This window comes from Biomphalaria glabrata, chromosome 2 (assembly GCF_947242115.1).
Source record: "Biomphalaria glabrata chromosome 2, xgBioGlab47.1, whole genome shotgun sequence".
NCBI classification, from domain to species: Eukaryota; Metazoa; Mollusca; class Gastropoda; family Planorbidae; genus Biomphalaria; species Biomphalaria glabrata.
Window position 1 is genome coordinate 53,753,749 of NC_074712.1, and position 16,244 is coordinate 53,769,992.

General features: G+C 36.3%; 1 protein-coding gene across 1 annotated transcript; it reads left to right on the plus strand.

Annotated features, from left to right (window-relative positions):
* The first annotated feature begins 2,293 nt into the window (after window positions 1-2,293).
* Window positions 2,294-14,696, plus strand: LOC129924762 (uncharacterized). The gene is made up of 2 exons (XM_056021427.1): window positions 2,294-2,459; window positions 12,863-14,696. The coding sequence occupies exon 2, from the start codon at window positions 13,042-13,044 to the stop codon at window positions 13,900-13,902; it is 861 nt and encodes a 286-aa protein (XP_055877402.1). The 5' UTR covers window positions 2,294-2,459; window positions 12,863-13,041; the 3' UTR covers window positions 13,903-14,696.
* The last annotated feature ends 1,548 nt before the right edge of the window (window positions 14,697-16,244 follow it).

Here is a 16,244-nt window from a genome sequence, read left to right on the forward strand (position 1 = left end):
GTGGCAGAACCGATGGGAGGCTGAGACTCACAGTAAACTCAGGCAGATTGTGGCGGATGTCAGGTGGCTGCCCACATCTAAGGGTCTGACAAGGCGTGGTAGCACGACCATGTCCAGACTTAGGATTGGCCACACCTACATCACGCACTCTTTTGTACTGAAGAAAGAGGAGCCCCCACTTTGTGAGTACTGTGACTCTCGCCTCACCGTGGAACATATCCTCGTTGATTGCCCCAGATACCAGGATGTCAGAGCGAAATATTTTAGAGTCACTAATTTAAATACACTATTTGATAATGTCGACCCTGGGAAGGTACTGGGCTTTATCCGGGAAGTGGGGCTATCTACGAAGATCTGATTTATGAATTTGTGAACATGCACTATTTACATTAGATTTTTACCAAATATTTAAATTTTTACTACCTTGACTATTTTAACTGTGAATAGACCTTGATTTTAATGATATGACTGTATAGAATCTGGCCCTGTTGTTTAGAGAGAGAGTAGTCCGGGACAGCAGGCACGACATGGCCTAAATTGTGCCGATGTGCCTCAAATCAAACAAACAAACAAACAAACATGTACCATGATAACTGCACTCTTCACTCTTGTTCAAAGAAACGTTCACATTTATCACTTCAAAAGACAGCTGGCAAGGATTTCTAATCCAAGGTAAAAAAAAAAAAAAAAAAACTAAAAAAAAAAAAAACTTTATTATAGCCTGCTTTAGGCCTCAACAAAGTATAAGAACTATATAACTCTATCTGCAAATGAAAGTAAATCGTAGCGACTAACGTGATTTAGAATATTTCACACCCAAAGAAATGCAAGCCTATAATAAAGCGTACATGGTCTGACATCAATTCCATAGTTGCCTATACTAGTTTATTTCATTAATAGCGCATCCTTATAACTGTGATTCAGTGGAAACACTACTTGTTAATTGCTACTTAGGAGTTAATTGATCTGAAGTTGTAGAAAATTGGCTAAAATTTGTCTACTCGGAATTCAGAGGTGTGCACATGCATGGTCGTCCATAAGTTTCTAATAAGACTAGGCTAGTCTACGACAATATTAGCCTATGATTGTACTTCTGAGAAAGCATTAGCCTACTTGTTCAGTGGCTACTCAGAAGTTTATTCATTTGAGGGTGAACAACAAATTGGCTAGAATTTGGCTTTTCAGAATCCAGAATGCACATGCACCCCCCCCCCTTTGTGGACGCCTATGAGATAATAGATCTATAGATTGTTGTAACCCTGCCTTGCACCAGTGCTTGTAATATAGATAATAGATCTATAGATTGTTGTAACCCTGCCTTGCACCAGTGCTTGTAATATAGATAATAGATCTATAGATTGTTGTAACCTTGCCTTGCACCAGTGCTGTAATATAGATAATAGATCTATAGATTGTTGTGTTTACATCGGTATCAAGAGAGAACCGTGTTTACATCGGTATCAAGAGAGAACCGTGTTTACATCGGTATCAAGAGAGAACCGTGTTTACATCGGTATCAAGAGAGAACAGTGTTTACATCGGTATCAAGAGAGAACAGTGTTTACATCGGTATCAAGAGAGAACAGTGTTTACATCGGTATCAAGAGAGAACAGTGTTTACATCGGTATCAAGAGAGAACAGTGTTTACATCGGTATCAAGAGATAAGCCTAAGGAAGAGTCGGAACTATTGGGGGCTAAGGAGCCGTCTTTTGGGCTGCATGAAGACTGTAAAAATGTTTGTAAAATGTTTTACATGTTTCGGATGTTCCTTCAGAGTTGAAGATAGTTTACTTCCTAGTCCAAACCTCCCGCAGGACGACGAGGTATGGCAGCGGGCAGGGTTTGAACCCGGGACCATCGATAAAAGTATTAAAAGTCCGAATGACAGTCCAGATCGCAAACTTCACGAATAGACTGTATTAGGGACCTGAAGCAAAGCGGGGAAGGCTGTCATTGGTCCGTATTCAGGTTTTCTGAGGAAAGGACTGCGTAGAATAAGGAGCAAGACTCTTGGAATATAGAAGGCTGTTAGATCTATAATCTATGTGTTTGACCAGGTGAATAAACACACTTATTTATTTACAACAGAACTTCTTTGAGTTGCCTGCCTTAGATTTACTAAAATTTAATTTAGTACAATATCATATCCATATGTGTGTAGAATCATAGACATATCATATAGATCTAGATCTATATAGGTCTGTGAGGGACTACCTTTAAGACTCTAATCCTAGAGAACCCGTTCTTTATTATAATAATATAATATTATAGAGAAATAGATATTAGATAGATAGATCTCTATAAAGTCTATACCGGTATAACCGGGTATATTAATAATCTTTTAGGCAATAGTAATAGGTATATTTTACTACTCATAGACTTTCACTGTACATTGATACTAACATAGATAGTAGATCTATATTCAATATTGTATAACCCATGTATGATGTAAAAAAGGTAGAGCGTTTAACCGTTTTTTTTTTGTTTTTTTTTTAATACCAGGTCTAACCAGGTGATCGATCAGTACCAGATCAGATTTAAAATTAATTTAAATATTATTAATATTAATTATAAATAATAAATCAAGATCTTATCCAGATCTAATAAAATCTAATTTTAACTTCATTCCTTATCTAAATTCTAGATTTTCTATAAGTCATTGCCTAGCATTAATCATGGAACTATACTAATGGAACAACAGCTCCTAGTTTTTACTAGGGGAGTGCCGTCGCGCATTTTTTTTCGCGCATGGTGCAATATGGAGAAATTCAGGAGGATGCAAAAGAAGAAATTTACTCCTCCAGTCACTTGGACCGACCTTCAATGAGAGTAAAACTTTCCTACGCTTTATTTTATTAGATCTCTAAAAACTTCATCCATTTTCTCACAATGTTTTGTGATTTATAAAATTTTCCTGAATAAGGGATCGTCACAAAAGTTATTTTTTTAAGGCCACCCCATTAAAATAGCTGTTTTCAGTACTTTCACATTTGGGTATTTTACACAAAATCTGGATTTGTTTTTATGTACATGAAATCATTATCATCTGTCCCGCGTAACCAAATCCTCCACTTTTCCCGGTCACCAATGTTCTTAAAAAGATATCAAGAGAGAGAGGCTGGTCCATTATTTGCGTAGTCCAGACAGCTTTTCTTCTGACAAACCTTTTTTCGTTTATTCTCTTGAAGGATATTTTTTTTAAAGTTAGTCTTACAAAATACAATTCCAAACCAACTCATGCACTCTTAAGCAAATTCATCTTTCATGAATGCCTAATATACTTGGCTGTTGTGCACGCCATTCCTTTACAATAAACTGTTAGATGAAATTAGGCAAAATTATGTCTGATAATTTGTATGTTTGATACAACAATGTATTCAATTTAATAATATTATTTTTTAATTTTAATGTTTTCAAAAGAAATTAGCCATTATGCCTAATTGTATAATTACAGTTATGTTTGGAAATGCAAGAAAAAGGCATGCATTCCTGACAAGTCAATGATTGGTTGCACCTCTTAAAGGTAAGGTACAGCAATTTTCCCAATGCACTTTTCTCATAAGCTGAAGTACTTGTATTTTTGAAAAACTAGTTTTCCATGAAAATGTAAATCATAATATATGTTATAGTTGCTTTTAGATGAGTGCAATGTCCATCAAATTAACTGAATATTTTTATTTTTTAAAAATCCTTTTATTTATTTTTATAACTAGATAACTTTCTGTTATGAGAAAAGATGAGATTCTTGGACTCCTGCATAGCACCACCAGAAAGGAAAATCCCATCATGTTGCAAAATAAAAGTCTTGGACCAATTTTAATTTAAGATATATATATTATGCTGTAAGCTCTATACATATTTATGTATATCCTGTCATTCAGCCAACAGGTTTGGATTTAGTATTTCTTTAAATCTGTTTGATATTGTACTTGAAAACTATTAATCTGAGCCCCATTAAAACAATAGGGAGTGCAGTGAATGAGTAGTAAAGCACTTGGCTTCTGAACTGAGGGTTCCTAGGTTCGATTAAGACTGGGATTTTCAATTTCAGAATTCAAAAGGCTAGGGATACATGGCAATAGTAATGAATAAGTAAAGGCAGTTTGGGGATCCATGGCTGAATGGTTAAGTCATGGGTTTGAATCTCTGTGAAGAATCAGATTTAAATTTTTTAGATTTTTGGGTGCCCCTGAGTCCACCTAACTCTAATGGGTAGCTGAATTTTGTTTTGGAAAGTAAAGATGGTTGGTTGTTGTGCTGTCCACATGATGCACTGGAATCAGCAAGGCTATAAGTCGTTTAAGAAGAAAGTCACGCTGTAGTAGCCGTGTAAAAAAGAAAACGTAGAAGGAAATCCAAGTCTAGTAATTAAGTAGGCTAGTAGTCGGTCGACCTGAGAGTTGTTACAAGTCTAGTAATTAAGTAGGCTAGTAGTCGGTCGACCTGAGAGTTGTTACAAGTCTAGTAACTAAGTAGGCTAGTAGGCTAGTCTGTCGACCTGAGAGTTGTTACAAGTCTAGTAACTAAGTAGGCTAGTAGTCTGTCGACCTGAGAATTGTTACAAGTCTAGTAATTAAGTAGGCTAGTAGTCTGTCGACCTGAGAGTTGTTACAAGTCTAGTAACTAAGTAGGCTGGTAGTCTGTCGACCTGAGAGTTGTTACAAGTCTAGTAACTAAGTAGGCTGGTAGTCTGTCGACCTGAGAGTTGTTACAAGTCTAGTAACTAAGTAGGCTGGTAGTCTGTCGACCTGAGAATTGTTACAAGTCTAGTAATTAAGTAGGCTGGTAGTCTGTCGACCTGAGAGTTGTTACAAGTCTAGTAATTAAGTAGGCTAGTAGTCTGTCGACCTGAGAGTTGTTAGAAGATTTTAGAAAAGTAGCGATGTAAAGAGAAGTGATTAGGTCACAGTAGAAGTCACGTGAGAATTTAAGCAATTATAAAAGTCTGTATGAAGTTTAATTGACTAGTTTTATGTGTTGAAATTGATGTGCTCGTCTTTAATAGTAGTTAAGTATCTGGGCTAAGCTGCTAAGAACATGTAGATTTCATTTCACATCAAGACATATTTCATTGTATATTTCATAGACAAGATATTTTGGGTGTTCATGGGCGCCCGCATGATTTTTTGCAGGGGGATGCAAGTTACCACCTATGGCTCAAAGTCATAGCTTCAATTCCCCCCCCCCCCCCGAGCATATTAAAGAAAAGAGCTGGTGTCCCCTCGCCCCCCCCCCTACCTATGCGATATTAATTTCACTGTAAATGCATGACGCGTAGGACGTATTCATCTTTTTTGAAGTAACGTCTGTATGATATAAGATAAGAAGATAAATAGGCCTACTTGTTTCATGCTCTTGCATCGTTTTAGGATGTAAACAAAACAGGTTGAACTGAGCATTAGTATTGCTTGAAAAGAGAGACGTTAACGAAGAAACTAACGAATCCAGATACGGACTGTAAAGCAGTGCTCTTTAATAATCCCAAAATCCAAACACATGTTTTTTGCTTGGTGTGTCTCATGTCGACTACAAATTATCGGCAGCACTAATTCATTACCTAGTTTGTCTGCCAATAGTCTCGCCTTCCTCAAGATGCAATCCCTGAAGTGTTCCTAATCATGGTCAGTTTGGTTTTTGATTATGTCATTAATGTGACTGCTGGTGTGCTTTTGAGCGGCCACTTATGCTAAGATGGACAGACTGCAACGTACAACACGGAAACTGGTTCAAGAACAGATGAATAATTGATTACAATTAAAACACACATCAGAAGCACACGAGAAGCAGGCACTGATTATACATAAAGCAGTTTGTCTGGTTCCACTTATAGTAGGCCTAACTATTTTAAAATGCACCAAAAATGTTGTTTTGTTTGTTCGTAAAATGTTTTACATGTTTCGGATGTTCCTTCAGAGTTGAAGATAATTACTTCCTAGTCCAAACCTCTCGCAGGACGACGGGGGATGGGAGCGTGCAGGGTTTGAACCCTTGACCATCAATAAATCTGAACGACAATCCAGCACGCAAACCACACGACCAGGCAGCCATCCAACTCAAAATTCTTCTCAAATTGACAGCTGCCTAGAATTTTTCCTCCAAGACAAAAAGAAAATAACATTTTATCATATTCTAGGCCTTTACTAAATATAATGATAGCTATAATTATGTGCAAATGAAAAAAAAATCGTCACGACTACGTGCTACAGAATTTTGAATTGCAAGCCCATAATAAAGCGTACATGGTCGGACATGAACTACAGATTAGCTTATTCCAGTTTATTACAATTATATAGCTTATCCTCATAAACTTTATTTCAGTGAAATCACTATATGCTAAGTTGCTTCGTATCAGAAGTTAATTGATTTGAAGGTGTAAAAAAACATGACAACTCTCTCGCGCGCTTAAAGATTGCACGAAACAGGAAAAGCTCGATATTAACTATCAAACAATTTACAACCCAGACACCAGAACATAACATCTGGCATAGGTTTCTGTCACATACTCGTTAGAGATTCAATGTGGCATGGAGTGAGTTAATAGTCATTTGACTATCTCGTGCCTTATTTACGAAGAAATAATTGGTCTGTATTTGACCACAGGGTGAAAACCTAAGTTACCTTTTGGACTTCTGTGAGTAAAGAGATGTATGTATGTATTGTGTAAGAGATACGAGATGTAATATAAATGGGTTCTAAGTGATGTATTTCCATGGCTGGAGTTGCCAAGTTATTATGCACTATTTTATTATGATTATTAAATGTTTTGTCTGTTGAGACGATGCTTGCTTCTAAATATATGTGTTGAGGTCAATTACTCAGTGAACATAGTGGCACTACGCAACAACAAAATTGATCAATATAAAGTTATTTAATGTTTGCACAAAGAACATTCTAACAAGGCCAGAAGAGGCCCTAATGCTATACAAATAAACATTCGCGTTATCAGCATATGTCAAAGATATGACAGTTTCGAAACAACTTATGGACCTGATGTAATCAGAAGAAAAAGGGAACATTATTGAACCCCCAAACCCCCCTGGCTACGCCTATGCCCAGTAGTGGTCTTAGGGGGTGGCAAGTGGGACAACCTACCCAGGCCCTGCGATTGGAGATTCCCTAGCACTGTCAGCTTCGAAAACCAGAACGATTCTCATATATACTCAATATCTTTGGAAATCTTTCCAGGCATCTTTATATACTATTTCTATGTAAGCTCTTAACATGACATAAACTTCAGCATCACGAGGTTTCTGTAAATCCCGTTAAGTGTGTGACTTTCTGGTTGGATTTAGCTCTGAGAATGTCAAATGGTAGCACAACGACTAACGTGATGCAAGAAAAATTAGAAAAGTAAAACTGCAGTAGCGCGCAGTCTTAACAAAAATTCTAGCGATTGTACAATAGTCCTACCTTTAAGAAAACAACACCGCATATCATGGGAGAACAGAGAAACAAACGAACAGCGGTGATAGCCGAAGTCGACCCAACCATGCAAGTACATCTTCGAAGAATTAAGAACGCCGAGGCTCACGGCCATTACATCGGGCATAGGATTCAAAACGAGCATATGAACATTATGGCATCAGAAGTAAAAGGGAACATTATTGATAAAATCAAACTTGCAAAATATTTTCCCGTCATTCTTGACTACACACCTGATGTTAGCCACAAAGAGCTGATGTCCTTTATATTGAGTTTTTTTGGACGTATCCTAATGTTGACAACTTAACAGGAAATGGTTTGTCATGGCGCTTCTTGCTGCGCTGGTGAACGTTGGTCAGGACATCGCCGATTGTCGTGTCCAGGGATACAAATACAATAATGTAAACTTGAAGGGAAAGCACCAAGGAGTCCAAGCACACATTATTCTTATCAACAATCGACCTTTTGCGCTCTTCTTGCGGCGGCCATAATCTTAACCTTCAGAGTGTTTAGCAGAAATATTATTATGTAGTTTGTTGATTGTTCATGAACAAATGTCTTAATCATTAGTTACGTTGATTAAACTTTAAGGCAAAATCTTTCATAAAGTACATTATGTAATGTAGTCAAACGGCCAATAGTACAGTACATAAGTAAGGTACTATGTTTTGTAGCAAAAATAATACTTACAGCATTAGAGGCGGACGAGACATTTAGTGATGTGATGTGGTATGGATATATAGCATACATATACGGCTTAGGGCCCGCGCACTGCTAAGGCCGCCTCTGCCCATGCCTCCTTCAGTGAAGTCCAGTAGGGCGTCAGCGCCGTAGGCGCCATTATCCCGTTGATGGTTAGAAAGGCTGCTTTTATCCAACCACCACTCCTGGACATGGGGCTCTTCACCCCTGTCCTGTCTGAGGCCTCCAGAGTGTCGAAGTCCGACAGCCATCAACAAATACAAGGCAGGACTATTACAGTAGGCCTACACACGCAAGTATCTTTTATCAATAAATTGTGAGAAGTCACCTTCCAGGAGCTTCTTGTAAACCAGAAGACCTCGGAACATCTGTTATAAGTTATAAAATGGTTTCGTTTTAATAATTTACACCTAGGATTAGAGTGGGTTCTATGACAGTGCGTGGCTCACTGCGGTCGCATAGGTTGCAGTGACCTAAGGCAGGCTCTGAAAAATATCGGCGTATGCTACTCACTATATAATAATAAGCTTTTTTTTTCTTTTTTACATAAATTAATTACCCTTTTTAACATCGTTTACCGTACTTTCAAAATACAGCAAGAGAAATAAATAAATAGAAATTGCTATATGACAAGCGTGAGAGACATAAAACGCTTGGGCTTGTGATAGCTACATATAAAGAGGCTCGGGGTTCTCAACATCGGACTCAAGAGTTGTGCTTACTGAGCAACTAAAAGCATTACTGAAAACATTTTCCCTGGATACCTCCCCCCCCCCCCCCCCAAGTGATCATGAAAACAGATTGGACCATAGTGCTCTGAGCATGCTATAAGCATGAAAAATGCTCTTTATGAAAATAAAAACTATTTAAAATAATATATATGGAATCTGGTCTAGCAATTCATAAAAGCTATTTTTTTTTAAATCTCAATCCAGATCTTGTCCTATAAAATACAGACGTAGGTAATTCACAAAAAAAAAAAAATTTACTCAGAGATTGTAATAATTCATAATTCAGTGACAATGAAAAGTAACATCTATTTAGCACACACACAAAAATTGATTGCAATAAATCTTTAAAGAAAAAAAAAGAACTATTTTATTGTGGTCTAAATTATTGTGTCTAACATTAATACATCTGTACATAATGGGTGTTTCTCATTTTTAGTTGGCAGCACTTAATGATGCCAAAATTATTTTTGATAAACAAATCTGGATTTATTTTTGGCCAGGAAGAGACAACAAGGAATGTCGCGAAAAATAATTTTTGACGCTCACATTCATGATTACCTTAGATCTACTGGTCTAGACATCTAGATCTAACTAGAATTAAACTAGAACACTGAATTAGAGAAGTAGCTTTCTGGATCTAGAACCAGAATCTATATTATTAATATTAGATCTAGTTGCGTCGAACGCTTAATTTTTGGTTGTTGTTTTTAATAAATGCACATAAAATACATTGTATTTTGGCAATAAAAATACCCAGTTGGTAGTCAAGTAATTCTAATAATTAATTAATGAATTACTATCAGTATTTGTTTTAGATCTATCAGATTCATATGACTATGACTTATTATTTATACTTATTTTGTATCATTCGTGCAAGAAAATCTAGCTCTAGATCTGTTTCATTTTAAATTAGGCTACAGTTTTTTTTTTGGTCATTTTATTTAGGCTACAATATTACCGAGATGAACTTTTTCTTTGTTTCCCACCAGACGTGTATGCCTATAGCCTAGTTCTTTCGATGATAATAATAAAAAAAAAACGATTAGAAATGCGTAGCTTGGAGTGTCAAAACTGTATTAGGCCTCCTAATTTTTATTTTTATTTCGTGCAATTTAGTATATCGTAACAAATACGCATTTAGCGGAACGGTAGACAGGTCTTCATCCAGATTTAGTGTAAATAAACCAAACACAGAAACACTGAAAGATTGTATTTTCGGAATTTAGATTCTATTTTTTTTGAAAAAAAGTGGCATTTTATAGGGTGGTCGAAAAAAATAACTTTTGTGACGATCTCTTATTCGGGAAAATTTTATCTATTATATCAGATAGTCAGAAAATGGATGAAGTTTTTACACATCTAATCAAATAGAGCGTACGAAAGTTTTACACCCATTGCAAGGGACTGACGGAGTAAATCTCTTCTTTGGCATCATCATTGATTTCTCCACATTGCACCATGCGCAAAAATGATGCGCGACGGCACTTTGACTCTCTTTGGCTTTGTAAAAAACTCGAAGCTGGTGTTCCATTAGTATAGTTCCATGCATTAATCATTAAAATAATCAAATCTAGTCTACTACTAGACTCTTGTACTTGTTTGGAAGATGAAAATGAATTCTCTTACTTAAAATATTTTAATTTTCAAAATGGTAATACTCATGGGCGTAGCCAGGGGGGGGGGTTGGGGTTCACCCCCCCCCCCCCCGAAATGAAATCCCCCCCCTTGGGGGGGATCGGAATTTAGTGAATGATTTTTTGCTTTGATTTTGTTTATTTTAGGTGAGATTTTAATACTAAACCATCAATTGCCCCAGCACAACCAATGGGGTTTTGAGTTTAAAACCCCTTACCAGGGGGGTTTTGAGTTTAAAACCCCTTACCAGGGGGTTTTGAGTTTAAAACCCCTTACCAGGGGGTTTTGAGTTTAAAACCCCTACCAGGGGGGTTCGAGTTTAAAAACCCCTAACAGGGGTTTTGAGTTTAAAACCCCCTACTAGGGGTTTGGAGTTTTAAACCCCCAACTTGGGTTTTTTGCAGTTAACCCCTTCCCCTCTTCTATAAAACAAAACAAAAATGCAAACGAAAATCCCCTAATTCCAAGAGCACAGTTAAGGGAGATTTTGATTTTAAAACCCCCTCCTAAATTTACGATAAACCCCCTCTTCAATATAAAAATAAAGTTAATTACGCACTCAAAATGTTATGAGCGTAGCTAAATGGGTTTTGACTTAGTTTTTAGTTTAAACCCCACTTCAGCGGGGTTTGAAGGGAAAAAATACCTCTTTAATAATAAAAACAAAGCAAATTATACACTCAAAATGTTTTGAGTGTAGTCAAATGGGTTTTGAGTTTAAACTCCCCTCCAGTGGAGTTTGAAGCTAAAAAGTACATCTTCAATATAAATAAAAGCAAATTACTCACACTAAAATATCTGAACGCAGCCAAAGGGGTTTTGAGTTTAAACCCACCGCCAGGGGGGTTTGAGGCTAAAAAATACATCTTCAGTGTAAGAAAAAAAGCAAATTACGCACTCAAAATGCTATGAGCGTTGCCAAAAGGGGTTTCGAGTTTAAACCCCCATTCAGAGGGGTTTAATGCTAAAAATACCTCTTCAATATAAAAAAAAAGCAAATTACACACTAAAATTATTTGAGCGTAGCCAATCCATTCGGGGGTTTCGAGTTTAAACCCCTCTTCTACAGATGGCGTTTGTTTAAAGTTTAAAACCCCTCCAGATGGTTTTGAGTTTAAGATCCCCCTACAGAGCATTTTGAGGTGGAAAGCCCCCAACAGATGATTTTGACGATAAAACTTCTCTTTTCGATATAAAATCTAAAGCAAACTACAGTCCCTTAATTCCAAGAGCGTATTTAAGAGTGGTTACACATTTTTACCAGTGGCAGGGCTCCCTTAATAAACTGTAGTGAATAGTCATCTGCCGAAATTGACAAACACTAAATGTGGCTCAACAAAGATGGCTAAGACAGATTTTAGGAGTCAGTTATAGAGATCGGGTTTAAATCGAGGAAATCCTATGTCGACCCTTTAGTAAGATTGTGAGAGAGCGACGCATGAGGTTTGCGGGACATGTTCTCCGACAAAATGAATTACGCATAAGAAGAGTTGCAATGATATCCTAGTACAACTTGACGCCACTCATTTATTGAGGTCCTCATGGCAGGTGGGAAGAAGCTTCAGACATTACCAGTGACAGATTTTTAGATAAGTCAGTAAGAATAGCACATTAGGTTTTTGAAATAAAACTTTTTAATAGCAGGAAAATGCACTGTAGATACCTCAGAATATGCCTTTTGTTGGCTTTCAATACCTGAAATAGTGCTTGGCGGCGGGGCTTCGCCCCGCTCTGTGGGAGCTCCTAGCGCTCCCCCACCTTGCTAGTATTAGCGGGGAATCTACAATTTTTCCACTAACTCATGGAAGAACCTATTCTAGGGCACAATAAACGTCTTCCGAAAGAATGAAGGATCAGAATGCATTAAAGATTATGTACACACACACACACACACATAAATACATATTTAAAAAAAATTCGTGGGGGGGGGGAGTCAGGGGGGAGAAAAAAATCCCCCCCCCAAAAGCCCCCCGAAAAAAAATCCTGGCTACGCCCATGGTAATACTAGTAATAGATCTAATTATATATCACTTGGTTAATATTTAAACATTGAATTTATTTTATTACCAAAAAAAATTGTCAGACTTTGCGCCCCTCCCCCCTTTCATCATAATCATAAATGTCATGACAGGACTTTGGGGGGGGGGGGGCTCACACTGTGACTACTTAAATAGACAGAAGTAAATGAGCAAAATCTACAAATGAATTTATAGTTAGTTAGTATATTTGCATTTCATATAGATCTAATAACATCATCTGACAGAACTGAGAAGGGGAGTTAGTTAATATGAATTACTAAACATGTTTTTTTTTTGTATAGTGCAAACTTGATTGTATAAGTTCTAATCAATGCTCTTTATTATATAACAGATGGAGGATCATGTTTCAAGTAATGCAGATACAGAGGTTCCTATTAAAACTGAAAATGATGCACCATTTTAGTTTTACTGTAACTACTTTATATCCTAAAGAAATTTCAGACATTTCCTACAGTAGCTTGCTTCAGACTGAACTGAAAGAAGAATGAAACTTCAGCAAGCAATATAACCATGCAAAAAAATGATGATTACAATGAAGCTTTGTATCTGAAAGACAATGGCAAAAATATCTGCAGGAATGTTGATAGTAAGAAATCTGTTCATGACCTGGATATTGACAAAGTGTTCTACACACCCAAAAGGCAAGTTCTGGAGTCAAGGTTAAAGCCAGTTCCAATGACCATAGTGGCCAACCTACATAACAAAAAGAAAATAAATAGAGCACCAAGTAGTTCTAAACGACCTTTAATAACTTCAAAACAACATGCAGTGGCTCCTAAAACACCTTTGATAGCTCCTAAAGAACCCTTACTATTTCAACAATCCAAAGAGCTTCTACCAACAAATATTGAAATAAACTCTTCTATTAGTACTCTACAGACCAGTACACCATTAAATGAGCCATTAGTAAATTTTGGTAGAGCCCAGAACTTGATGATTGAAACACCGATCATTGTTGGAAATCAAACTTTTCTAATAAAGTTTAACCCACAAATATTGTTTACACCTACAGCAGTAACATCTTATTCAATAAGCACATCTGCACCCTCAATAGCTATATCTAATTCAATTTCTACACCTACAACAGTGGTATCATCCCATTCAATAAGTATATTTTCTCCAAAAATAGCAAATACATCAACATATTCTCTTGCTTCAGTTTGTACACCTACTTCTGCAAGCAAACCCACCATTACAAGTAGGGCACAACATGGCCAGAATTGTGGAGATGTGCCAAAAGCCCAAATCCAATCAAATGCAAGAAAATCTGCACGTGTAAGTAAATCAATAAAGAATTCCAATTTCTTAAAACCACATAAAACAAATAATCCAACCTCATATGTGGATGGTTGGAACATTAGTACAGGTTAACCAACTTCTCATCAATGCTCTCCCATCATGAACTCTGTCCGACCTTTACTTCCACCACAGGAGACCTGCCAATTTTCACCCAAACAATTTTTAAGCAGACCATCATTTCCTCAGCAAACATTCCTTGAAATGAACCCAACAGATCGAAATGTATCAAATATTTCTTATCTAAATTCACACTTAAACAAGGACAACTAAGGAAGAAGAAAATAAGTGCAGTACATCTTCATAAAGTTACTCATGTTGCTACATCATCATCTGTTTGATCTTCAAATAATACATCTACTACAGCTATATGTAAATATTCAACACCTGTCTCAAATACAAAAACTCTTGATTCAACAACATTGCGCAGTTCACACTCTTCTGTACGTAATCAATCAGAAAAGGATTTATCAATGTTACTGTACAGTTTACGTTCTCCTGTAAAGCAGCCATCTCACAATAACCCACCAATGTCAATACTATCATCTCAAGCCATTGGACATTTGAACATGAATTCTGAATTAAAGGGATTAGAACAGTTAAAATCAAAACGTCTCACATTTCAAGGGGATTTCAGTGTGCTCAAAAAAGTATTAATGCCATGTGTAGTTAGGCTAGAGAAACTCAATGATTCTAGTCTTCTTCAAGAATACTTGCTTAACAAAAGGACTGAAAAGTCTGTGAAGTTTAGCAATAAGACTTCAAGTGCTCAGATTTGTGAAAAGGTAATTAAAAATATATAAACATAAGTCATATGATGATACCAATATGAAGGAAGAGTCCAGATATGACAAGTTGCTTTTATTCTATACCAGACACCTAAACAATCAAGTTGACAGAGCAGGTTTAGTAGAAACTGTTAGGTCTACATGAATAGCAGTGAAAGTCTACAAGCTACACATGAAGGTGAATATCAATGTACAACTATTACAGTCAAGATGGGCATTCAAGGTTAACTGTAAAACACTAGGAGCCCAATACTTGAGTTACACCTACTACATAAGCACATATAAAACAAAGTGTTAAAAGTAGACTTAATTCACCCATTGGTTTATGTAAAGGACACTATTAGAAATCACATCAAAATGGCATCTTGTAAAAAAATGATCACAAAAGTTTATCTTAAAAAAAAAGGGGTAAAACCAAACAAATCATTGTCTTGCTTTTCTGATTATATAGTCAACTGATTCCATTTTTAAATCCTAATCTAGTGCCATACTATGCTTGTATATTCTGCATAGTCTATAGACTTTAAAATACCCCCCACTTTCTTATATCTGTTACCAAACTGAGAGGGTCCTGAGATTGATCCAATGGTGATCATCTTTATATTGTGAAGTACTGCTCTAATTCTCAGTACCACACTCATAAACAATAGCTGAACCTGCTTTTCTTTTTAACTTGACTTATAAATATAACATAACAGCTCATTAATCAAACACATCTTTATTAAATATGTTGATATTTTTTTTACTCTACATTATAGCAAACACATGAAAAAGTTTTACACTGAAACCATTTTCACTTAAAGAAATTGTTATTTATATTCAACACATTTGATACTGTATTACATTACACATAACTTTTTTTTTTATTGCTAAAAATGAGTTATGTCACTTCAGAACTATCATCCAAGTTTTTTTTTTTTAATTTACTTTAAATTTGATCATGGACTATACCATTTATTTACATTTGTTTATACATGAGAAAAATGAAAACAGAAAAGAGAAGTTTTATCGTCAAAATCATCTGTAGGGGGTTTTCCACCTCAAAATGCTCTGTAGGGGGATATTAAACTCAAAACCATCTGGAGGGGTTTTAAACTTTAAAAAAAAGCCATCTGTAGAAGAGGGGTTTAAACTCAAAACCCCCGATTGGATTGGCTACGCTCAAATAATTTTAGTGTGTAATTTGCTTTTTTTTATATTGAAGAGGTATTTTTAGCATCAAACCCCTCTGAATGGGGGTTTAAACTCAAAACCCCTTTTGGCAACGCATTTTGAGTGCGTAATTTGTTTTTTTTTTCTTACACTGAAGATGTATTTTTAAGCCTCAAACCCCCCGTTAACCCCCCTGGCGGGGGGTTTAAACTCAAAACCCCTTTGGCTACGCTCATAGATTTTAGAATGAGTAATTTGCTTTTATGTATATTAAAGAGGTACTTTTTAGCTTCAAACTCCACTGGAGGGGAATTTAAACTCTAAACCCCTTTGACTACACTCATAACATTTTGAGTGTATAATTTGCTTTGTTTTTATTATTAAAGAGGTATTTTTTACCTTCAAACCCCGCTTAAGTGGGATTTAAACTCAAAACTGAATCAAAACCCATTTAGCTACGCTCATAACATTTTGAGT

Bases quoted from the DNA above. Each gene is read 5' to 3' on its own strand.
- LOC129924762 (XM_056021427.1), top strand. From the start codon at position 13,042: ATGCAAAAAAATGATGATTACAATGAAGCTTTGTATCTGAAAGACAAT.